Source organism: Mastigoproctus giganteus, chromosome 13 (genome assembly GCF_048544385.1).
Source record: "Mastigoproctus giganteus isolate SK-2022 chromosome 13, ASM4854438v1, whole genome shotgun sequence".
NCBI classification, from domain to species: domain Eukaryota; kingdom Metazoa; phylum Arthropoda; class Arachnida; order Uropygi; family Thelyphonidae; genus Mastigoproctus; species Mastigoproctus giganteus.
In genome coordinates, this window is record NC_143587.1 from 172581079 (window position 1) to 172608068 (window position 26990).

A 26990-nucleotide genomic window follows, 5' to 3' on the forward strand; every position below is an offset into this window, starting at 1 on the left:
AGTTGATTTTATTTTTGTTAAGAGCTTCAAGTCATCCGCATATGATGACATATCTAGTCGGTTAATTATGGCTGTGAAAAGAATTCCAGACAGGACCCCCCCTTGTGGTACGCCAGCTTGTATTTGCCTAGTATGCGTATGCTTTCCTATGGACATTTTGATGGTTCTATTCTGAAGAAGAGCATTAGCATTAGTAGAGGCATTTGATGCAAGAAAGCAAGCTTATGCAGCATCAGCCAAAAAAAAAAAAAAAAAAAAAAACCCACTTCCACTTCACTCCTCTGTTCGTTCAAAATACCTGTCCAGCTGAGCCTTAAACTTATTTAGGCTATCAACTTCCACGACAAGGGATGGAAGTCTGTTCCACCTACCAACCACCCGCTGGCTAAAGGCAAATTTCCGCACGTCTATCCTACATCTGTCTTTCCTCAATTTGAATTTATGCCCTCTCAGGTGATTATTCTGAGCTAGAGGAAGAATCCCATCAGCATTGAGCATGCTTAAACCATTCAAGGCTTTATACACCTCTATCAGATCACCTCGCTGGTGCCTAGTCTCCAGACACTGTAATTTGCAAAACTTAAGCCTTTCTTCGTAAGAGCACCCCTTTGTTCCATTCACTAATCTTGTTGCCCTTCTCTGTACTCGTTCCAGCAGCTCTACATCCTTCTTGAAATGAGGCCTCCAGACCTGTATACAGTACTCTAGGTGTGGCCTGACCATTGCCTTATACAATGGAATAATCACCTCCTTATCCCTGCTGGAAAAATTCCTGTATATCATTGACAATACTCCATGAGCTACCCTTGCAGCCCGTCTGCACTGCTCAGAGAACTTCATATCTGCCTGCACAATCACCCCCAAGTCCCTTTCATTCTCTACCACTGTCAGTGTAGTACCACAGAGTTGATACGTTGCTCTGGGGTTGCTGTTTCCCATGTGTAGTACTTTACATTTGTCAATGTTAAACTTCATTTGCCACCTCTCAGCCCATCTGCTCAACCTTTCCAGATCCTGTTGCAGCAGCATAGTGTCAGTAGTGTCCTTGACAACCCTGCCAACCTTTGTATCATCTGCAAACTTGGACATTAAGCTTGATATACCATCATCAATATCATTTATAAATACAGAAAACAACAATGGACCCAACACTGAGCCCTGAGGGACCCCACTAATAACATTAGTCCACGATGAGCAGTGTCCATTGATTACCACTCTCTGTCTTCTCCCCCTCAACCACCCCTTTATCCATAGCAGCAATTTGCCTCCAATGTCACACTGCTCCAATTTGTGTAGCAGTCTTCCATGTGCAACAGTATCAAAAGCCTTTCTAAGATCCAAGTATATAATATCAAAGTTATTCCCTGCATCCAGTTCTTTTGTGACTGCATCATAGTATCCAATCAAGTTGGTCAGGCAAGACTTCCCCTTAACAAAACCATGCTGTGTCTGAGCTATAACTGAAGTCTTGTCTAAATGATCCTGCAGTGCTTCTTTAACCAGTGCCTCCATTAATTTATAATTTACTTTAATTATTTATATTTTACTTTAATGTACCGGTAAGTTGTCGATTTTTTCGTTTTTTCCGTTTTAATTTCTGGAGGGTATCATACGGAAGTGTTCCACGTACTATATTGAGGTATACTCCTCTTATTAATTTACTAATATCATTATCAACGTAGAACATATTGAGTATTACAGCTCTGATTCATACTATCTAATTAATTTTCCTGGAACAGAAGTTAAGCTCACAGGTCTATAATTACTTGTGTCAGCCTTTGATCCTCCTTTGTGAATTGGGGTCACATTTGCACATTTCCAGTCTATGGGTACCTTCCCTGAGTCCAAGGAAGCTCTCATAATTATGGCTAAGGGTTTGCTTACTTCCTTTGCTGCCTCCTTTAATATAACTGGATAGATCCCATCCACCCCGGGTGCCTTTCTTGTGTTTATCTTCAACAGTTTCTCCTCCACTTTACTCCCAGTTATTTCAAGATTCTGTAGCTTACTGCTAGAGTTGAATACACCTCTGGCATTCCCTTTGCTGAATAACTCCTCATGTGTGAATGTCGATGCAAAATATTCATTTAGTTTGTTAGCTACCTGAGCAGGATCATCAACAGTTGACCCATCAATATCAAGTGGACCAATCTGATTCATCCCCTTCCTTCTAGAGTTTATATAAGTAAAGAACTCTTTGCTGTTTTTCTTTGCATCCCTTGCCAAGGATTTCTCGTAATCTGCCTTCGCCTGCCTAACCTCCTTTGTAACTTGGTTGCATATCAACTTGTATCTATCATAGGCTTCTGTGTCATGTGTTAATTTGTAAGTATCCCATGCATTTTTCTTCTCTGCCATATGCCTCATTAGTTCATCTGACATCCATTTTGGCCTAAACCTTGAACAATATTTCTTAGTTGGTATGTAAAGCCTAGTAGCTTCCAAGATAAGTTCTTTGAATGCTTCCCATTTTGAATTTGCTGTTGGTAACATCATCAGTTGGTCCCACTGTATAGAATTTAAATACTGTCTCAGTCCATCGTAGTCGCCTTTACGGAAGCAATAACCCTTCCCTTTACCCCTAATGGTAGTTACCTCTTTGAGTAAATCCCACTTCAGCACACTGTGATCACTGCCACCTAGTGGTTCATTTATCTGCAGATTCTTAATGCATGAAGAATCACTGCTGATAATCAAATCAAGAGTATTACTCCCTCTAGTTGCCTCCCGGACATGCTGATGTAGAAAACAATCATCCAATAAATCCACAAAAGCTCTGCTAGTGCGTGAGTAACCAGCCCCCAAATTCCAGTCAATATCTGGGAAATTAAAATCTCCCATTATAAGACTCTCTGATTTACTGGCCCACTCTATTTCCCTGTACAGTTCCTTATTATACTCATCAGAGTCATTAGGCCTATAGCACACTCCTACTCTCAATTTTGATCTCCCAATGCTTATGTCACACCAAACTGACTCCACACTGCACTGTCCAGCGATGTCGACTGGCTTCACTTCCTTGGTTTTTATGTGTTTCTTAACTAATAGCATAACCCCTCCCCCCTTCCTATCCTGTCTATCCTTTCTGTAGACGTTGTACTCCCCAAATTGCAGTTCTGCATCCCTTATATCTGTGTGACACCACGTCTCTGATATCCCAACAATATCTGCCTTCGATGTTTTGAGCAATACCTCAAATTCATCAAATTTATTTACTAAACTCCTAGCATTGGTGTACACGCAAGTATACCTGCACCTGTTTCTATTCTTAGCTACCCTAACACAACCCATGTGTTTACTTGTACCGCAATGGCTCCCAGCAGTCTCTGAAATACCATGCATCTTGTTTTTCAGGCTTCTGCTCATTCTAATAGAAGCAGTGCAAGAATCTCTTTCACCTCTGCCAGTGGCTACTGTCAATCTATTGGTCTTTGTCTCCCCCCAAGCTAGCAGTTTTCCGACCCACCTAACACTGCCTCGATAGCATCAGCAAATATTCTTGCACCCTTTCTATTTAAGTGTATCCCATCCCTGTAGAAGCAATCTCTCCTGTTAACAAGTACAGTCCAGGCTGAAAAAAATTCTACCCCTTGAGCCTTGCACAATCTTTCCAGGGCCGAATTGATCGACAAGGCTCTCATCATATACTCCCTCCTATCGTGTCTGGGCAGAATTGCAGACACTTTCAAAGTCAACCCTAATTCTCGGCTTTTGTTCTGCATTAACAGAATGCTACGGGCATTCTGTTAGAAGAGGGCCAGGCTATTACATCTGGGGATCTTCCTTAGTACTTTTTGCCTCTGTGGTCTGTTTCTTTCTATTCTGGAGATGTCTCTTTGAGATATTCTCACAGGAATTGTGTTTGTCTTCCCTCCATGATTTCCATGCTGAGTCAGCTAGTTGGGTTACCTGTACCTTTAATGTGACCATGCAGTATTTCACTGTGCTGCTGATGCATTAAGGCGGGGGATTGAAAAAAGGGCCTGATGAGGAGCCCTCGAGGCCAATCAGATGGCTGAATCAAGATTTTGTATTGGGTTATGTTGCAATCTAATCTAAAAGATGAATAGGAAGGCCATTTTGTGGGCAATTGGGATACATAAACAGATAGGTTTAGATTTTATTTTATGCCATTTTTAACCTGTTTTGTGGTTGTTTGTGGAGCCAATCATGAAGTGAACAGGCTTCTGCGAGTGAGTTGTTGGTCGACATGTGCTGCTTTCCCGCTGGACTGGAGCCAGTTAGTTGGAGCTGTCCCAGTGATCGTCTGGATCTCTTGTTTATTCCTGTCTGCGGTCCTACCCTTGTCTCTTGGGTTTTGTAATTTTCTTTAGCTGTGTTACCTCTGGATGCGTGAGGGGATTGCCTAGCGACAACCTCAGCCCAGGAGTGTGGGGCCAGAGTCAGTATGACAATGATCTTCCGTATGGATTTCATGACAGTTTTTAATAACATAATTTGGATATCTAGTAGGTGTAATTATGGATCCATCCGAGGTTTGTTTTGGTGCGTCGTTTTGGCGAGTGGTGCATGTTAGACCTGCTATTGAAAGAGCTGGAGGATTTTCACTCTCAACATTACTTTTATCAGTTGCTTCTTTATAGGTTTCTTTCTGATTCTGCACTGGGTTCTTTGTCAGTGCGACAGTGTGATGGTGTTCAAGTACATCACCTTCTTTTAGTGTCCTCCCATACTGATTGACAGGGGTTATCATTGGACTGCTGCTGTAACTGAATGGTGAGGTTTTGTTCATTTCATTGATTGGCAGAGAAGAGGCAAACGGAAGTCCTATCTCTCGGCCAGGTTTCAAAGGGGTACAGTTCAGAGTCATGCTCTTAAATACTTCAAGTTGGCTTTTCAGTTGGGATACTTCTTGGAGGATCTCTACGTTTTGCGCCCATAGGAACTGGTTTTCTGAGAAGAGGTCAATGACGTTTTCAGACATTCTTTCCATCTTGCCTAACATGATCCTTGCATTATCTGTTTGTAGGGCTGTAATAGTTCTTGTGTGCTCGGTGACGATGTCTGTAAGGCTTCTAGATATTAAATCATTGATGATTACTTGGTCTAGGTTGAAGTTTTGGCTTTCGAGCATACTGGTTTGTGTGCGGGATTCCTTAGACGCGATCTTGGTTCCATTGTTGTTAATACCACAGTCATGAGGAGGTTGAGTAGGGGGTAATGACGTCAGTGATGGAGATTTATTGACGTCAGTGGCTAGGATGCTGCTGTCTACTTTGCGTGGATTTACAGATTCATTATCATACATTGATTATGCTGTCTCTATTACATAGATCGCATGTCCACATTTTTCGCCATTCTTTATTCAATTTCCATAGCACTGTGGGGATGCATGGCTTACAAAACCCTGCTTGCACAGAAGCTGAGGAATACAGTTTATTTCACCTTACAAATTGCGCAGATACTTTGATTGTTTGTCATTTTAATGTTGTGTTCTGTTTCAAAAGCTTTTAAGTTCAGTTTCCACGAAGCGCGTGATCGAAGATAAGGCTATACCAAGAGAGTGTTCAGTTGAGAGAGAGCTGGAGGCAAAGATTAACTTTACCTCCTTTTAGCAGGTCACCCTTGGGAATTAGTGTATTAGGCACACCTTTGACTTTGTCCTTCCAACATACAGAGAAGAGGTTAGCTTGACGTGTTATACACAACACAATAGCCCAGCTTCTATATTCTTAGCAACAGTCTTAAATAAAATTAATATAAAAGATTACCTGGTAACCATCAAGTTCAGTAGATGTGATCATCAGCTCCATGATGATGAGATGGACCATTTGACATAAATTTCATACTTGGGAAGATAAGAATCGCTTTAAAATTGCATATTATATGAAGAGCTCACTTTACAGGCAGCCATACACTGCACGTGTGTGCGCAAATAAGAGGAGTTTACCTCAGTATAGTACATAGAACACTTCCGTATGATACTCTCCAGAAATTAAAACGAAAAAATCGAAAACTTACATAAGAGTAAAAAATACATAATTAATTAAAAACCAATTTAGCACAATTAAAAATTAAAAAATCTAACGAAAATATTCAAAATGATTTTCCTTCCTGAAGCTGACAACGCTTTTCGACCATATGTTGTGATCACAGGAATGAAAATTACCGAATAGGGTTGAACCTGAAACTTAAATAGTGATTTTGTCTTCACGCATGTGTGTAAGGGTCCACGCATCGGAGATCAAATATGGCCGCCGAACATTAACAGAATTCTCGTGTAATTTAATTTCTACGGTTTCTGCAATTAATAGTCACGTGTAATTACATTGAACATTAAGTATTTTGGCCTCGTTAAATAAAAAAGTGTTTTTCGTTAATGGCATGAAAGGCTAATTCTGACGCTGCTGAACGAGAAGCACGAACTGAGGCTTCATGTTGATTTACACATTCGTGTAAATTCAGAGAAAATCGCGTCGAGCTTTGGTAAGACAAGTTGCAATTACCGCAAGAAATCTTGTATACCAAATAATTAATTTGTGTTGCAAATGCGGAAAGAACCGAGCGATTGTTCAGTATATTTTCCATATTGGCCTGGCCACAATTTTTTAAATTTGGTATCTTTAAAGAATTTATTAAGCTGTTTATGCCACTGTTCAACATATGGGACAGAAATAAAGTATTTTTTGATATTACTATTGTTGGTTGGTGTAGAATTTTGTATCTTATCCTTAGCCTGTACCCTAATTCGGTTTATTGTGGCAAGGGGATAACCCCTATTTAAGAACCTGCTAGTTAATATTTGTATTTCTGAGACCAAAGTTTGTTAGTCACCTGAGCAGGATCATCAACAGTTGAACCATCAATATCCAGTGGACCATTCTGATTCATCCTTTTCCTTCTAGAGTTTACATAGGTAAAGAACTCTTTGCTGTTTTTCTTTGCATCCTTTGCTAAAGATTTCTCATAATCTGCCTTTGCCTGCCTAATCTCCTTTGTGACTTGGTTACAGCTTATATCTATCATAGGCTTCCATGTCACCCATTAATTTATATGTATCCCAATCATTTTTCTTCTCTGCCATGTCTCACTAGTTCATCTGACATCCATTTATGCCTAAATCTTGAACAATATTTCTTAGTTGGTATGTAAAGCCTAGTAGCTTCCAAGATAAATTCTTTGAACGTTTCCCATTTTGAATTTGCTGTTGTTAACATCATCAGCTGGTCCACCGTATAGAATTTAAATACTGTCTCAGACCACCGTAGTCGCCTTTGCGAAAGCAAAAACCCTTCCCTTTACCCTTGAGGGTAGTTACCTCTTTGAGTAAATCCCACTTCAGCACACTGTGATCACTGCCACATAGTGGTTCCTTTATCTGCAGATTCTTAATGCATGATGAATCACTACTGATCAAGTAATCAGATCTAGTTGCCTCCCAAACATGGTGATGTAGAAAACAATCATCCAATAAATCCACAAAAGCCTTGCTAATGTGTGAGTGACCAATCCTCAAATTCCAGTCAATATGTGTTTCTCTCACTGGAAGGAGAACAAAGTGTTCCCAAGGAGGCAGTAAGACAGAAAAATATAAAGCAAAGAAGTGTTTATTTTACCCGTGGTGCCAGTCAATGCTTAGTGTGAGATTTTAATACCTTTTTAAATATACCCTACTCCTTTTCTTAGTTGTTGTTTATTTTGTTTTCATCAGTGTACATGGTAGTGACAGAAATTTATTAAAAAAAATTTAATGAAGTCATTTTATAATTGATTTACAGGCTCAGGTTGAACATTTGAGACAATTAATGACTAAAGCATTGTATGATGAAGATATCCATCATGTAAGTATTTAAATAAATATTTTATTAATGAGTTCATAAGTTGAATTTTCTATTATTTTTTTTTAACAGTAAGTGGTAATTTCTTCTTTAACTGTATAATATATTTTGATAAAGAAACAACTGCTGAACTGAATATCATCTCTTTCGATGCCTTCGATGACCCTTTTCAGAAACTTTTAGAATGGTGTAATAAATGCATTCAGTCAGGTGGCGATTACATAATTTTAAGCACCTTTCCCTTTGTTCTTTTTATTGCACCATTCTGGGAACTTTATTGCCATACCTCATATCCATCTAAGCAGAAGAAGCACATGTCAGCTCCTGATCCTTGGACTCAGGGGAGGTTCCCACGGACTGGAGATGTGCAAATGTATCCCCAGTTGACAAAGGGGGATCGAAGGGTGACAAGAATAATTACAGACCATTTAGTTGAACTTCTGTTCCGGGTAAAATAATGGAGTCACTGGTTAAAGATGCATTGCAGGATCATCTAGACAAGACTGCAACAATAATTCAGACACAGCATGGGTTTGTTAAGAGAAATTCTTGTCTAACAAATTTGATTGGTTATTATGATGTGGTTACAAAGGAACTAGATGCAAAAAATAATTTTGATATCATATATTTGGATTTCAGGAAAGCTTTTGACACTGTTGCGCACTGAAGACTATTGTACAAATCGGAGCAGAATGGTATTAAGGGTAAGTTGCTACAATGGATAAAAGGATGGTTAAGTGGGAGAAGACAGAGGGTGGTAATCAATGGGTGCTGCTCTTCTTGGACTAATGTTATTTATGGAGTCCCACAGGGTTCAGTGTTGGGTCCCCTGTTGTTTTGTATATTTATCAATGATATTGATGAAGGTATATCAGGCTTAGTGTTAAAGTTTGCAGATGATACAAAGGTTGGCAGGGTTGTTAATGACAGTAATGGCAGTGTGCTACTGCAACAGGATCTAGATAATTTGGGCAGATGGGCTAAGAAGTGGCAACTGAAGTTTAACCTTGACAAATGCAAAGTACTGCATATGGGTAGAAGTAACCCAAGAGAAAAGTACCAACTGTGTGGTACTACACTTAAGGTGGTAGAAAATGAAAAAGTGGCAGAAAATGAAAAAACCCCATGACCTGCCAGGGCAGGTCATGGGGTTTTGTCAATGATATATAGGAATTTTGTCAGCAGCGAAAAGGAGGTGATTGTCCCTCTGTATAAGGCAATGGTCAGACCATGCCTTGAGTACTGTGTGTGTCTGGAGGCCTCATTTTAGGAAGGATGTCGATTTGCTTGAACGTGTACAGAGAAGGGAAACAAGATTGGTGAGGGGAATGAAGGGATCCTCTTGCCAAGAGAGGCTTAAGTTCTGCAAATTGCAGTGGCTGGAGAATAGGCACCTGCACGCTGATCTGATTGAGGTGTATAAGGCCTTGAATGGGTTGAGCACGCTGAATTCTGATGGGATCCTTCCACTTGTTCAGATTACGAACCTAAGGGGGCATAAATTCAAATTAAGAAAAGACAGATATAGAATAGATGTGCGGAAATTTTCCTTTAGCCAGCGGGTGGTTAATTGCTGGAACAAACTTCCATCTGTCGTTGTGGAACTTGATAGGTTGAATAAATTTAAGGAGGAACTGGACAGGCATTTGGAGGGAATGGTGTGATTCTTTTTTTTTTTTTTTTTTTTCTTGGCTGATGCTGCATAAGCCCATGCACTTGCTTTCTTGCATCAGATGCCACTACTACTACATTTATTGTTCACAGTGTAGTCAATAGCAGCATTTAGTTCTTCAGGGAAAAGGGGAGTTTTAGTTCCTGCATATAATTATCAATTAAATGACAGATATCTTGTTCAGTGGAGGACAGAGCAAGATCTTCAACAGGGAATAATGCATTGAGAATGTTCGTGATAGTGTCATCCCAGATATGGGTAGAGAAACCATTAGTAGTAGTAGCTTTTCTCCTGGTGAAGCTTGTTGGTGACAATGTGGTACATAGCTCACCAAGGGTCGGCATTCAACTTCATTGAACTTAAAGTTTTCGACCTCCACTATGACAGATGGAAGTTTGTTCCAACTATCAACCACCCCCTGGCTAAAGGCAAATTTCCACACATCTATTTTGCAATTGTCTTTCCTTAAATTGAATTTACAGTGGTACCTCAGTATACGTCCTTAATCCATTCCAGATCCTTGGACTTATATCAAACAGGACGTATGCCAAACGAATTTTTCCCATAAGAAATAAAGGGAAAATGATTAATCCGTTCCCATGAAAAAAAATCCTATTGTTATTGGCATATTATACATTGATGGGGTTGTATAAAATAATTTAAACACTGCTTAATACTAAAATACATAAATACAAAAGCAATTAGATGAAATAAATGAAAATTTAACAAACTTTAATTTTCTCTTTTCTGTCTCTTTTCCCTACTTGGACCTGTTTGAGGATCACCAGGTTTGATGTTTGCTAAAAATCTGTCCAGAGAACTTTGCTTCTGCTTTCTCCTCAGGATGTTTCGGAAATGTGACATTGTCTGGTCATTCCAGACAATGCTATTACGGCTTGTTTGGGCTTTGTTGGGGTGGTACTTCTCTGCAAAGTTTTTGACATCCATCCATTTAGCAAAGATATCCTTGATTAATGAAGTAGGGGCTTCCTCTATCTCCTCCTCCTCCGAGCCTGAAGAGAGTGTATCCATCTTAGTCTTGTGCTCCTCCTTCTGAAGTTCCAAGTGAAGCCAGGTGGGAAGGAGCAGCAGTGCGTAGCACACGCTTCTTGATTAGACCTGGGTTCAAGCCCGTCACCACCAAATACGGAGGATGCGGAAACGTCAGGGAAAGACCACCGCCTATCCCAGAGCAATATGGCCTTAGTTGCTAATGCTCCTAAAAAAAAAAAAAAAAAAAACAAATAAATTCTCAAGTTCCTGCAGCTCCTCAGTGGTCAGCTGTTCCCTGTGCCCCTCCACTAACTCCTCCACATCACCATCACTCACATCCAGACCCATGGACCTGCCCAGAGAGACAGTATCCTCCGCTATAGGCACAGGCTCAAAGTCCCTTTCAGTTACTGCTTCTGGCTACAAATTCCTCCAGGCAGAGTTCATTGTTCTGTAGGAAACTTCCTGCCAGGCTTTGTCAATGAGAGATATCCAATGGATGATAGTAAAGTGATCTTTCCAAAACTCTCTCAGGGTTAATTCTGTGTCAGAGGTCACTTCAAAGCACCTCTGGAATAGTGCTTTAGTGTAGAGTTTCTTGAAATTACTGATGACCTGCTGGTCCAACGGCTGAATGAGAGGAGTCTTGTTGGGGGGGGGGGGGGGGGGGGGGGACTTTACAGTGATGAAGTCAAACTCCGGCAGTACATAGTCCTGCAAGCTTGGAAGGTGAGCTGGAGCATTGTCCATTATGAGGAGGGCCTTCAGAAGCAGGTTTTTCTCTAAATAACTTTTTACGCTTGGCCCAAACATAACATTAAACCACTTGCTGAAATATTCTCTGGTTACCCAAGCCTTGCTGTTTGACCTCCACATCACAGGTAACTGAGTTTTCTGCACGTTATGTTTCTTAAAGGCCCTCGAATTTTCAGAGTGGTAGATCAGTAAAGGCTTCAATTTGCAATCCCCACTTGCATTGCCACAGAACGAGAAAGTTAGCCTGTCCTTCGTTGGCTTGTGCTCTGTCAATGCCTTCTCCTCTTGTGTAATATAGGTCCTGTTAGGCATTTTCTTCCAAAAAGGCCTGTTTTGTCACAATTAAAAACTTGTTGGGGAACAAAACCCTCAGCCTCTACAAATTCCCCAAACTCTGCAACAAAATCATTGGCAGCATCTTTATCAGCACTGGCTCCCTCTCCATGCTTCACAACACTGTGAATGCCAGTCCGCTTCTTAAAATTATCAAACCAGCCATGGCTAGCTTTAAACACTTCACTTTCTTGGCTTGTTCCTGCCTTGTTTTTCAAAAGATCGACATGCATCAGTTTTGCCTTTTCGCAAATCATTGCCTCCAATACGCTATCGCCAGCACACTGTTTTTCTGTTATCCAGATCAAAAGCAATTTCTCAACATGCTCTAATGGCCCTGATCTTTGTTTGGTTATCGATTTCATCCCCTTCACAAAGTAAGCAGATTTAATAACGTCTTTGTTTTTCGCAATCGTAGATACCATCGTTCTCGGCATACAGTATGCAGCAGCCAAGTCCTGGATACGCATGCCACCTTCATACTTTTCAGCAATCTCTTTTTTTCATCTCCATGGTGATCCTAACCATTTTCTTCGTTGCTTGGCTCTTCTCATTAACTTTCTTAGAACTCATGGTTAATGAATTTACAAAAAATTTACGCGAAAAAACACAAAATCACATGAAAATTCAGAGTGTTATAGCGCGGGTTGTTCACTGAATGGTAGAAACTGTCGTACTGATGCTCGTGGGCAGTCGTAGTAGAGATGCCAGATCTTACCCCCTCCCCAAAAACCAAATTCAGTCGATCGAGGACATAAGTGCGCATATGTCCTCAGTTGGTTTTATTCGGAAAGCCAAGTGAGGACGGGCACGCCTACTTTGCTAGCATCCATCCTTGGTCGGCTTTTATTCGGTTTTTGGAGAGCGGGTAAGATCTGGCATCTCTGAGTCGTGGTTTTGTCTCAAGAGAGGTAAACAAGGGTAGTGTGCAGTGTCGTGAATCATTTTTACGCACGCGAGTCGTATTCCAAACAAAGGTCGTATACCAAACAAAATTTTTCACATCCAAACAGGACATATATCAAGTTGGACTTATTCCAAAGTCCTCTCAGATGAGTAATTTGAGCAAGAGAAAGATTCCCATCAACATTGAGTTTGTTCAAGCCATTTAAGGCCTTATACACCTCAATTAGATCACCTCACAGGTGCCTAGTCTCCAAACACTGAAATTTGCAGAACCTAAGTCTTTCTTGGTAAGCGCAACCCTTTGTTCCACTCGCCAGTCTCGTCTTTCTCTGTACGCATTCCAGCAGCTTTACATCCTATCTAAAATAAGGCCTCCAGAATTGTATGCAGTACTCAAGGTGGGACCTGACCATTGCCTTATACAAGAGCAAAATCACATCCTTATCCTTGCTAGCAAAATTTCTGTATATCATTGACAAGACACCATGAGCTACTCTTGCAGCCTGCCTCTCTTCACTGATCAAAAAACTTCATATCTGACTGCACAATTACCCCAGGTTCTTTTCATTATCTACCACCCTGAGTGTAGTACCACACAGTTGGTACATTACTCTGGAGTTACTGCTACCCATATGCATTACTTTAAATTCCTTAATGTTAAACTTCATTTGCCACCTCTCAGCCCATCTGCTCAATTTTTCTAGATCATGTTCCAATAGTATACTGTCATTACTGTCATTAGCATTAGTAGAGGCACATGATGCAAGAAAGCAAGCATCGGCCAAAACAAAAAAAAAACAAAAAAAATTCCCATTTCACTGATCCATTTATTCGAAATGTTTGTCTAGTTCTGCCTTGAATTTATTTAAGCTATCAACTTCTGCAACAACAGTTGGAAGTTTTGTTCAAGCAATCAACTACCTGCTAGCTAAAGGCAAATTTTCACAAATTTCTTCTACAACTGTCTTTCTTCATTTTGAATCTATGCCCCCTCAGGTTTGTAATCTGAGCGTGAGGAAGAATTCCATCAGCATTGAGCCTGCTCAATTCATACAAAGCCTTATTCACCCCAATCAGATTGCCTCGCAAGTGCCTAGTCTCCAGAGGCTGCAATTTACAGAACTTCTGCAAATAGCAGAACAATTTGTTCAACTTCTGCAAGCTGTAATTTGCAGAAGAGCACCCCTTTGTTCCCTTCACCAGTCTTGTTGCCCTTCTCTGTACTCATTCTAGCAACTCTACACCTTTCCTAAAATGAGGCTTCCAGATCTGTACGCAGTACTCAAGATGTAGCCTGACCATTGCCTTATAACAAGGGGATCACCTCCTTATCTTGCAAAACAAGACCAATGACCTACTCTTGCAGCCTGCCTGCACTGCTCAGAAAACTTCATATCTGACTGCACAATTACGCCCATTCTCCACTATCCTGAGTGTAACACCGCATTGTTGGTCATTTCAGGCCCATCAAGCTCTCAGCTGCCCACATCAACGCCAGAGCTTGCACTTGGGCATCGCGTGACACAGAGACAACCCCTAAGGCAGAATAAGCTGGTCCCGAAGGAACTAGTAGTTGTTGGTGACTCTATTGTCAGGGAAACGGGAAACATGCTTTGTAAAAAAGATAGGTGGAACAGGACCAGGGTATGTCTGCCAGGGGCAAAGGTTGATGACTTTGTAGAGCGAATATCATCTTTTAAGGGCACAAAAGGTGATATAGTTGTACACGTTGGCACTAATAATATTAAGAGTAGGAGACCGGCAGAATTACTTAACAAGTACAGGTCACTGTTGAACAAAAGCCGAGAATTAGGGTTGAATTTGAAAGTGTCTGCAATTCTGCCCAGACACGATAGGAGGGAGTATATGATGATAGCCTTGTCGATCAATTCGGCCCTGGAAAGATTGTGCAAGGCTCAAGGGGTAGAATTTTTTTCAGCCTGGACTGTACTTGTTAACAGGAGAGATTGCTTCTACAGGGATGGGATACACTTAAATAGAAAGGGTGCAAGAATATTTGCTGATGCTATCGAGGCAGTGTTAGGTGGGTCAGAAAACTGCTAGCTTGGGGGGAGACAAAGACCAATAGATTGACAGTAGCCACTGGCAGAGGTGAAAGAGATTCTTGCACTGCTTCTATTAGAATGAGCAGAAGCCTGAAAAACAAGATGCATGGTATTTCAGAGACTGCTGGGAGCCATTGCGATACAAGTAAACACATGGGTTGTGTTAGGGTAGCTAAGAATAGAAACAGGTGCAGGTATACTTGCGTGTACACCAATGCTAGGAGTTTAGTAAATAAATTTGATGAATTAGAGGTATTGCTCAAAACATCGAAGGCAGATATTGTTGGGATATCAGAGACGTGGTGTCACACAGATATAAGGGATGCAGAACTGCAATTTGGGGAGTACAATGTCTACAGAAAGGATAGACAGGATAGGAAGGGAGGAGGGGTTATGTTATTAGTTAAGAAACACATAAAAACCAAGGAAGTGAAGCCAGTCGACATCGCGGGACAGTGCAGTGTGGAGTCAGTTTGGTGTGACATAAACATTGGGAGATCAAAATTGAGAGTAGGAGTGTGCTATAGGCCTAATGACTCTGATGAGTATAATAAGGAACTGTACAGGGAAATAGAGTGGGCCAGTAAATCAGAGTGTCTTATAATTGGAGATTTTAATTTCTCAGATATTGACTGGAATTTGGGGGCTGGTTACTCACACACTACCAGGACTTTTGTGGATTTATTGGATGATTGTTTTCTACATCAGCATGTTCGGAAGGCAACTAGAGGGAGTAATACTCTTGATTTGATTATCAGCAGTGATTCTTCATGCATTAAGAATCTGCAGATAAATGAACCACTAGGTGGCAGTGATCACAGTGTGCTGAAGTGGGATTTACTCAAAGAGGTAACTACCATTAGGGGTAAAGGGAAGGGTTATTGCTTCTGTAAAGGCGACTACGATGGACTGAGACAGACAGTATTTAAATTCTATACAGTGGGACCAACTGATGATGTTACCAACAGCAAATTCAAAATGCGAAGCATTCAAAGAACTTATCTTGGAAGCTACTAGGCTTTACATACCAACTAAGAAATATTGTTCAAGGTTTAGGCCAAAATGGATGTCAGATGAACTAATGAGGCATATGGCAGAAAAGAAAAATGCATGGGATACATACAAATTAACACATGACACAGACGCCTATGATAGATACAAGTTGATATGCAACCAAGTTACAAAGGAGGTTAGGCAGGCGAAGGCAGATTACGAGAAATCCTTGGCAAGGGATGCAAAGAAAAACAGCAAAGAGTTCTTTACTTATGTAAACTCTAGAAGGAAGGGGATGAATCAGATTGGTCCACTTGATATTGATGGGTCAAGTGTTGATGATCCTGCTCAGGTAGCTAACAAACTAAATGAATATTTTGCATCGACATTCACACATGAGGAGTTATTCAGCGAGGGGAATGCCAGAGGTGTATTCAACTCTAGCAGTAAGCTACAGAATCTTGAAATAACTGGGAGTAAAGTGGAGGAGAAACTGTTGAAGATAAACACAAGAAAGGCACCCGGGGTGGATGGGATCTATCCAGTTATATTAAAGGAGGCAGCAAAGGAAGTAAGCAAACCCTTAGCCATAATTATGAGAGCTTCCTTGGACTCAGGGGAGGTACCCATAGACTGGAAATGTGCAAATGTGACCCCAATTCACAAAGGAGGATCAAAGGCTGACACAAGTAATTATAGACCTGTGAGCTTAACTTCTGTTCCAGGAAAATTAATGGAGGCACTGGTTAAAGAAGCACTGCAGGATCATTTAGACAAGACTTCAGTTATAGCTCAGACACAGCATGGTTTTGTTAAGGGGAAGTCTTGCCTGACCAACTTGATTGGATACTATGATGCAGTCACAAAAGAACTGGATGCAGGGAATAACTTTGATATTATATACTTGGATCTTAGAAAGGCTTTTGATACTGTTGCACATGGAAGACTGCTACACAAATTGGAGCAGTGTGACATTGGAGGCAAAATGCTGCTATGGATAAAGGGGTGGTTGAGGGGGAGAAGACAGAGAGTGGTAATCAATGGACACTGCTCATCGTGGACTGATGTTATTAGTGGAGTCCCTCAGGGCTCAGTGTTGGGTCCATTATTGTTTTCTGTATTTATAAATGATATTGATGATGGTATATCGGGCTTAATGTCCAAGTTTGCAGACGATACAAAGGTTGGCAGGGTTGTCAAGGACACTACTGACACTATGCTGCTGCAACAGGATCTGGAAAGGTTGAGCACATCGGCTGAGAGGTGGCAAATGAAGTTTAACATTGATAAATGTAAAGTACTACACATGGGAAACAGCAACCCCAGAGCAACTTATCAACTCTGTGGTACTACACTGACAGTGGTAGAGAATGAAAGGGACTTGGGGGTGGTTGTGCAGGCAGATATGAAGTTCTCTGACAGTGCAGACGGGCTGCAAGAGTAGCTCATGGAGTATTGTCAATGATATACAGGAATTTTTCCAGCAGGGATAAGGAGGTGATTATTCCATTGTATAAGGCGATGGTCAGGCCACACCTAGAGTACTGTATACAGGTCTGGAGGCCTCATTTCAAGAAGGATGTAGAGCTGCTGGAACGAGTACAGAGAAGGGCAACAAGATTAGTGAATGGAACAAAGGGGTGCTCTTACGAAGAAAGGCTTAAGTTTTGCAAATTACAGTGTCTGGAGACTAGGCACCAGCGAGGTGATCTGATAGAGGTGTATAAAGCCTTGAATGGTTTAAGCATGCTCAATGCTGATGGGATTCTTCCTCTAGCTCAGAAAAATCACTTGAGAGGGCATAGATTCAAATTGAGGAAAGACAGATGTAGGATAGACGTGCGGAAATTTGCCTTTAGCCAGCGGGTGGTTGGTTGGTGGAACGGACTTCCATCCCTTGTGGTGGAGGTTGATAGCCTAAATAAGTTTAAGGCTCAGCTGGACAGGTATTTTGAACGAACAGAGGGGTGAAGTGGAAGTGGGTTTTTTTTTTTTTTTTTTTTGGCTAATGCTGTATAAGCTTGCTTTCTTGCATCAAATGCCTCTACTAATGCTAATGCTAATTTCTCTGTGATTACTGCACCCGTATGCAGGACTTTGCATTTGTCAATTATAAACTTCAGTTGCCACTTCTCAGCCCTTCTACCCAACTTTTTCCAGATCCTGTTTCAGCAGCATACTGTCATTGCTGGTATTAACAACCCTGCCAACCTTTGTATCATCTGCAAACTTTGTCATTAAGCTTGATATACCTTTATCAATATCATTGATAAATATACAAAATAACAATGGGCCCAACTCCAAACCCTGAGGGACACCACTAATAACATTAGTCCACGAAGAGCAGTACACATTGATCACCACTCTGTCTTCTCCCACTCAACCATCCTTTTCTCCATTGTAGCAACTTGCCCTTAATACCATACTGCTACAATTTGTACAGTAGTCTTCCATGTGCAATAGTATCAAAAGCTTTCCTGAAATCCAACTATATGATATCAAAGTTATTTTTTGCATCCAGTCCTTTGTGACCACATAGTATCCAACCAAATTGGTCAGACAAGGTTTCCCATTCACAAAACCATGCTGTGTCTGAATTATTACTGTTTTCTTGTCTAGATGATCTTGCGGGGCTTCTTTAACCAATGTCTCCATTATTTTGTCTGAAACAGAAGTCAAACTAACAGGTCTGTAATTACTCATATCACACTTTGATCTCCCTTTGTGAATTGGAGATACATTTGCACATCTCCAGTCCATGGGGACTTCCCCCGAATTCAAGGATGCTCTCATAATTATGGCTAAGGGTTTGCTTACTTCCTTTGCTGCCTCCTTTACTGGATAAATCCCATCCACCCCAGGTGCCTTTCTTATGTTTAACTTCAACAATTTCTTCTCCACTTTGCTCTTAGTTATTACAAAATCATTTAATTCTCTCTTGGAGTTTGATAAACATCTGGCCTCTCCTCCTTGAATAACTCATGTATGAATGTAGATGCAAAATGCTCATTTAGTTCGGCAGCTAAATTAGAATGATCATCTACAGTCAAACCATTGATGTGAAATGTACCAATCTGATTCATTCCCTTCCGTTTAGAGCTTATAAGTAAAGTTTTTGCTGTTTTTTCTTTGCATCCTTAGCCAAAGATTTTACTCGGCCTTTGCTTGCCTAATCTTCTTTGTGACTTGAATACAGATTAGCATGTATCTACATTAGGCTTCTGTGTCACCTGACAATTTATGTGCATCCCATGCATTTTTCTTCTCTGCCACTAGTCTCATTAAGTCATCTGACATCCATTTGGTCCTGAACCTAGAGCAGTATTTCTTAGTTGGAACAAAAAGACTAGTACCTTTCTCAACCATTTCTTTGTCACGACACACTTTTAAAGGCGTTAAAATTTTGCAGCACACTACATCACTATTATACTCATATATTATAAATATATATAAATATTTAAAAAATTAAAAATTATAAATAATATATATATATTATAATACTTATAATTTATACTAGGGGGCCTTGTCGCTTTGCTCGCCAACCCCCAAACATGCTTTTCTACATAATATTCTACATATTTTCTACATAAATTCAACCCTAATTCACAGCTTTTTTTCAACAGTGACCTGTACTTGTTAAGTAATTCTGCCGGTCTCCTCCTCTTAATATCATTAGTGCCAACGTGTACAACTATATCACCTTTTGTGCCCTTATCCACTCTACAACATCATCAACCTTTGCCTCAGTCAGACATACCCTGGTCCTGTTCCACCTATCCTTTTTACAAATCATGTTCCCCGTTTCCCTGACAGTAGAGTCACCAACAACTACTAATTCCTGTGGGACCAGCGCATTGTGCCTTGGGGGTTGCTGCTGTGTTGCGCGATGACCAAGTGCAAGCTCTGTCCCTGATGTGGGCACCTGAGAGCTTGATGGGCCCTCACTTTAGATCCTTCGAGGGCATCCACCCTGTCCTTTAAGCTCTCATATAGGCCCATAACAACGCTGAGTTGTCATCTAATTTCGTTACACTCCTTGCATCGCACACACACAAAGACATCCCCCATGGCAGTATCATGTCCCGTACCCGATTGCTCCACAAACATCATGCAAGCAGTGCATTTTAAAAGGCTGTGATTCAGAGGGCAACTGCCCCCCTCAGTTCTCCTCTGAGCCACAGCATTCCCATTAGCTTGAGCCTTTTGATTTGCTGCTTTCGTCTGAGTCATGATTTCGATTTAATTTCAGTAAAATTTCAATTTCAGAACAAAATTATAACCCTAAACTTGTATCCCAACACAGTTATAACGCTATATTTATTTTTCAGTATCAAATATCTACGAGTTCCGTTTATATAACTTCCGTATCAAGTTATGTTTTAATTATTTATGTTACATTTGTAATCTAAGTCGTTATATGTATTTAGTTAAAAGTACAATTTAATTGACAGTGAAGTTTAACAAATTTAATAGATTTTGCTGATTAATTGAGAATATTATATTATATACTATACTATAGTAACTCTATCTAGTTCTGGATATAACGTTGTATCGTATAACAGTGGCACAAATTATGAACAATAAATCTACGGATACTTAAGTATTAATTAACTTCCAAATCTCGCTATCTCAATTCAGAATAAACTAACGATCCTGACTAGGTCTATAAGCTACTTATAGAAAATAATTTGATGTATCAATTGGTCAATAAAGCAGCTAACTATGGCTAAAAAACTTCTCATTCAGCGGAGCTGCAACTTGCAACACGTGGATATGATACCCTTACCGATACTTTTATGCAATTACAAGGCTGAGTAAAGAATAAATATACCAGATTAATCAGAAAATAACGCTATACTACTAAATTTAAATCAAAAGTTTTAGAAAAACAATTTCAATTCAATAAATATGAAAATCTTGTTAGCTACCTGATTCTGCTTCGGTAGCTAACAAACTAAATCAATATTTTGCATCTACATTCACACTGAGGAGTTATTCAGGAAGGGGAATGCCATAGATGAAGTAAACACTGGCAGTGAGCGAGATAATATTGTAATAATTGAGAGTAAAGTGAGGGAGAAATTGTTGAAGTTAAATACAAGAAAGGCGCCTGGGGTGGATGGGATCTATCCAGTTATATTAAAGGAGGCAGCAAAGGAAGTAAGCAATCCGTCAGCCATAATTATGAGAGCTTGCTTGGACTCAGGGGAGGTACCCACAGACTGGAGATGTGCAAATGTAATCCCAATTCACAAAGGAGGATAAAAGGCTGACACAAATAATTATAGTCCTGTGAGTTTAACTTCTGTTCCAGGAAAATTAATGGAAGCATTAGCTAATGCTTCCATTAATTTTCCATTGATTTTCCAATGGAAGCTAATGCTTCCATTAGCTAATGGAAGCATTAGCTAATGCTTCCATTAATTTTTCCTGGAACAGAAGTTAAACTCACAGGACTATAATTATTTGTGTCAGCCTTTTATCCGCCTTTGTTAAAGCACTGGTTAAAGAACCATTGCAGGATCATCTTGACAAGAATTCAGTCATAGCTCAGACACAGCATGGTTTTAAGGGAAGGTCTTGCCTGATCAATTTGATTGGATACTATGATGTAGTCACAAAAGAATTGGATGTAGGGAATAACTTTGTTATTATATATTTGGATCTTAGAAAGGCTGTTGATACTGTTGCACACGGAAGACTGCTGCATAAATTGGAACAGTGTGGCATTGGTGGCAAATTGTTGCTATGGATTAAGGGATGGTTGAATGGCAGAAGACAGAGAGTGGTAATTAATGGACACTGCTCATCGTGGACTAATGTTATTAGTGGAGTTACTCGGGGTTCAGTGTTGGGTCCATTGTTGTTTTCTGTATTTATAAATAATATTGATGATGGTATATCAAGCTTAATATCCAAGTTGGCAGACGATACAAAGGTTGGCAGGGTTGTTAAGGACACTACTGATGCTATGCTGCTGCAATAGGATCTGGAAAGGTTGAGCAGATGGGCTGAGAGGTGGCAAATGAAGTTTAACATTGACAAATGTAAAGTACTACATATGGGAATCAACAAACCCAGAGCAACGTATGAACTCTGTGGTACTGCACTGACAGTGGTAGAGAATGAAAAGGACCTGGGGGTTTCAGGCAGATAGGAAGTTCTCTGAGCAGTGCAGACGGGCGGCAAGAGTAGCTCATGGTGTCTTATCAATGATATACGGGAATTTTTCTAGCAGGGATAGGGAGGTGATTATTCCCTTGTATAAGGCAATGGTCAGGCTGCACCTTGAGTACTGTACACAGGTCTGGAGGCCTCATTTCAAGAAGGATGTAGAGCTGCTGGAACGAGTACAGAGAAGGGCAACAAGGTTAGTGAATGGAACGAAGGATTGTTCTTACGAAGAAAGGCTTAAGTTTTGCAAATTACAGTGTCTGGAGCTGGGCACCGGCGAGTTGATCTGATAGAGGTGTACAAAGCCTTTAATGGGTTGAGCATGCTTAATGCTGATGGGATACTGCCTCTTGCTCAGAATAATCACCTGAGAGGGCATAAATTCAAATTGAGGAAAGATAAATGTGCGGAAATTGGCCTTTAGCCAGCGGGTATTTGGATGGTAGAACAGACTTCCATCCCTTGTTGTGGAAGTTGATAGCCTAAATAAAATTAAAGCTCAGCTAGACAGGTATTTCGAACGAACGGAGGGGTGAAGTGGAAGGGATTTTTTTTTTTTTTTTTTTTTTTTGGCTGATGCTGCATAAGCTTGCTTTCTTGCATCATATGCCTCAACTAATGCTAATGCTAAAAATCCACCACTTAGCAGCTTTTGAACACATCTGGCTTTGTTGCAGTAGTGTACTGTCATTAAACACCCTCTAATGCAAGAAGAAGGTGTCCCAGAAAGATCAGTACTTAGCTCTACCCTTTTTTCACTTAGACTGAACACCATAACACAGAACATCTCCAGTACTGTACAACTATATATGTATGATCTTACTATATCTTGTTTTTCACAAAAACATTCGTACCATTGAAAGACAGCTGCAACTTTCCATAAATAAGTTGGAGACATGGGCATTGCAGAATGGATATTGTTTATCAGAACAAAAAACAATTCAGTTCACTTCTGCAAAAAATGTAAGCTACACCCAGAACCGGAACTCAGATTAAAAAACCATTTGATTCCTCTCACCAGTAATCTTCGTTTCCTAGGTTTTATATTGGACACCAAACTTAACTTTGTTTCATATATCACTTACCTCCAAACTGTTTGTTTAAAGAAATTTAATATACTTAGGTCCATTTCTGCTATTACATGGGATGTTGATAGATACACTCTATTACATTTGTATCGTGCTATCAGGTCTCGTTTAGATTATGGTGCTGTTGTATATGATTCTGCTAGGAAAAGCGCATTAATCAGACTTAATTCCATCCAACATAGTGCCCTTCGTACTGCTCTGGTCACGTTTAGGACATCCCCTGTCCAGAGTCTGTATGTAGAGGCACATGAACTTCCACTTCACCTTAGAAGGAAAATGCTGCTTCTTAATTATGCAACTAAAATTGAGAGCCTTTCAGTCCATCCTGTTACGCCGTTTCTTACCAAGCCTGAATGAACAGAATTCTATAACAGTAAACAGGCTGAAAATAGACGTTCTGGCATTAGAATAAAAGATTTGCTTCACACCTGGAATACTGACTTTGATAACATACTTCAAGACACCGATGTTCCTGATTCCACCCTGGTCTGTAAATCTCCCTCATTGTGATACCTACTTTCAACAATGGGGGAAGAAATCCCTGCCAGATGAAAATATCAAACAACTACATAATGAACATGCCCTCAACAATATGCAAAGTTGCATAATATATACAGATGGCTCAAAAACAGGTTCTGCCATTGGTGCCACAGCTGTCTTACAACCTCCATATCACTACTGGTTGAATGTAGCAGTTATACTGCAGAGTTATGTGATTAGATTGGCCTTACAGAATATTAACGCTTTCGACAGTGCTAACAGAATCCATGAGTGCAGTGTCTGCATTGGGCAATCAGTTTTCAATATCACCTCCCATTAAAAAACAAATTATTTCCTGTTTAAACCATCTATGAAGTAGGAATCATTCACTGAAATTCTGCTGGATTCCAGGCCATTCTGGTATCGTAGATAATGAGAGAGCAGATCAGGTAGCCAAAAAACCAAACAGTACAACACCAGAAAATTACAAAGTACCATATATAAATTATTTGAAGCATATAAAAAAAAAAAATCTGTACATTTCAGTGGTCAGAAATATGGAAGTCAAACAAATTGCTCCAAATCAAAGAACCAGCATTATGGATTTCCAGCTTCAGACAAAATAGTTGTACAGTCAGTCCTCGTATAACACGTGTTTACACTACACTATTTATAAATAGGGGAACGATATCTTAATCATGCATAAGCGAATTTGGTTTGTGTTATATAATGTAACACGAACCGAATTCGCTTATGCACGATTCGCCTTTGTGTTTACAAGAAATGGCATTCGAACCATTTTTACAAGAAATGGCAGAATCACCATTTCTCGTAACCCACACAATTCTAGCTATCAGTATAATCGCAAGTGCAATTAGATCGAGTTTACTACCAGTTTATAACAGATTCCACTAGCAGAAATGCAACTGGAAATTGTTTTTATTGTTTTATGGTAGTAACCCCCAGAAATGTGCTCTAGTAAAATGTGAGGTGTTAATAGTGTATCTCTGCCTTTACGGTGTTGTTTATTCAGCTGCTACACGCATGCAGCTTTGTTTATGTGTATCAAGCATGCCTCCTCATTTTGTAATTGTGCTTTATTCCCTAAAAATTACTAAAATACATAAAAGGTGTTAAAAGGAAGTGTCCTGGTGAAGACACTGCAGATTCAGAGAGAAAAAGAAAAGCAATATCGATAAACAGAACAGAGGTGGACTGGGGCAAAAATTCTTACCCGGGAAAATTTATAGTGGCCTCATACTATGGTTTATGGCCAAAATCACTCTGGCCCACCGGGGTTTCCCCAGCAAGGCTTATGGCCAGTCCTCCTCTGTCGATAGAGAAAAAATATGAAATTGTGAAACGCTTTGAGCGAAATGAAAGATCATGTGATATTGCACGTGCTACAGACCTAAATGAGGCAACGCCGAGAATTACAAAGAATGCAGAGAAAATAAAAACAACTTTCATAGCAGGAACAACTCAAAAGTGTAATTAAAAACCATTAGATTAAGACACAAAGAATTGGAAGAGATGGAACGGCTGTCATCTCTTTGGATAGAAAATCAAACAAAAAAACAAGTTTGCTTATGATAGAAGCAAAAGCATTAGCAATATTTTATTACGTAATAGTCGTAATAAAATACGTAAGTATTTTATTCGTAAAAAATACTTAGGTATTTTTTATTATTTATTATATTATAATAAAATATAATATAATAATAATAAAAAATATAAAAAATTATAATATTTTTTATTACGTATTTTAATCGTTATAAAATACGTATTTTATTACTGTTATTTATTGTGTTTGGTAATGTTTTGGTTACCAATGTGTGTTGAATCTTGGGTGGTCAGCACCTAACCCTATTTTTCCCATAGGGCCTGTTGTTTATATTGCGCGAGGGTTTCTAGGAACACAACTATCGTGCTATACGAGGACTGACTTGTACTAGCAAGAATTTTAATAGCATCTGTAATGCTACTAAATAATAATAGCAAGAATAAGGGTATGGACATATGCACCTAACACATGTTTCTGCTCATGGGGGCAGACACACCTCAATGCACCCATTGTACATATTACCACTTACAGTCAAGCATGTACTTTTAGATTGTCCTCAGTATTCCCATTTCAGCAAAAGTACTTTCCACTCCCAATCAAAACTGCAAGAACTATTATCGCTTACCCACATGATTGGAAACACTGCTAACCTAGCTGAACTTTATACATTTCTGAAACAAATACATATATATGAATTCCTTTGATACCAGAAACGAACAAATATTATTTGAGGATAATAATATAGGACCTGGCACATTTTGGCCTCAGCTGCCCTTGTGCCATCAAATACTAGTAATTGGGGATCAGTTAGTTTAACTTCTGTTCTGGTTATAATAATGGAATCACTGGTTAAAGATGCATTGCAGCATCATCTAGACAGCACTGCAGTGATAATTCTGACACAGCATGAGTTTAAGGGAACATCTTGTCTAACAAATTTGATTGAATACTATGATGTGGTTACAAAGGAACTGGCTGCAAAAAAATTATTTTGATATCATACAATTCATCTGTAATGCTACTAAATAACATTGACTCAAATCTGTAAAATGCCTTTATTATGATAATATAAAATAAAATAAAATAAATACATACGTACTGACCTTATAACTGTATAATAAAATACAATAAAATATATAAAATTAAAAGTGATAAAAGTTGTTTAAAATCACTAGAACAACTAACACAGGTGCTTTTGGCAGCAGTGGCCACCTTTATCAGCTATAGTGGTTACAGGATGACCGACAATCTATATGTACCACATATGTCCCAGCAGGTCTGCAGCTGAACTATGGTGTCTGCACATGGTTCACTTCTCGTGCATTGGAACCAGAACATAACCGTTCTGGTTCCAATTCTAAACGATCTGGTTCACTCTAAACCATTCGCCTCTTTGTAGGATAAGGGCTTCAAAGAGTGGATGAATGCGACAGCCCTTATCCCTATTAAGACTGTAGCGCTCAGACGAACTTATTCTTAATCTCTCCAGCCATTTCTGGTTCCAAAAGTCATGTGCCTTACCACGATCATGGCTTCTTTAGCAGTAATGCCATGCCCAGTTTCCCAGGCATGTTCCGTTACAACTGAACCTCCGTAATTTGCAGTCTTAAAGGCTCTATTGTGTTCCCCCAGGCGATCCCGCAGTCTGCGTTTCGTTTCTCCCAAAATCAGGACACTCAATTTCATATGACCCCACTAGTGTCATTACCCACAATAGGATCTTTAGTTGCGGACACTACTGTATGCAGCCTCCAACCTGGCAGCTGCACACAACGTATCTTACACAAACATAAAATACAGGAAATGGGTTCCGAAATGCTGGATAGTAGGGGATGTATGTGGTGGAAACAGGTGGAAAAGCATTCCTGCGGCTGTTCATACCTCTTAAACACCTCTCAATGGTGCTCTGGGTGTAACCGCATGTTACTAGGTCCGTTGTACCACGTTTAATCTTGTCACCTCTCTCTTCAGACAAGGAGCAGTGGGACCCCCACCCTTTCCAGTAAGGCCTTAACTACATTACTTTTGTGGCAACTGGCCTGAGCTGTTTTGAAGTGTGTGTATTGGTTCCCCACGTAGGTTTTCTGTAAACCTTAGTTTTTAAGTGTCGGCCTTTTCTATATACACGCACATCTAGGAATGGAAGGGACCCCTGTTGCTCAACCT

The 26990-nt window shown here is 39.9% G+C and overlaps 1 protein-coding gene across 1 annotated transcript in view; it reads left to right on the forward strand.

Annotated features, from left to right (window-relative positions):
- The window catches only part of Smyd5 (SET and MYND domain containing, class 5), a 331312-nt gene that overhangs the window by 131224 nt on the left and 173098 nt on the right, over positions 1-26990 (forward strand). Inside the window, exon 6 of the mRNA XM_090387391.1 lies at positions 7740-7802. Coding sequence (XP_090243517.1) covers positions 7740-7802 — 63 coding nt within the window. The remainder of the gene's footprint in view (positions 1-7739; positions 7803-26990) is intronic.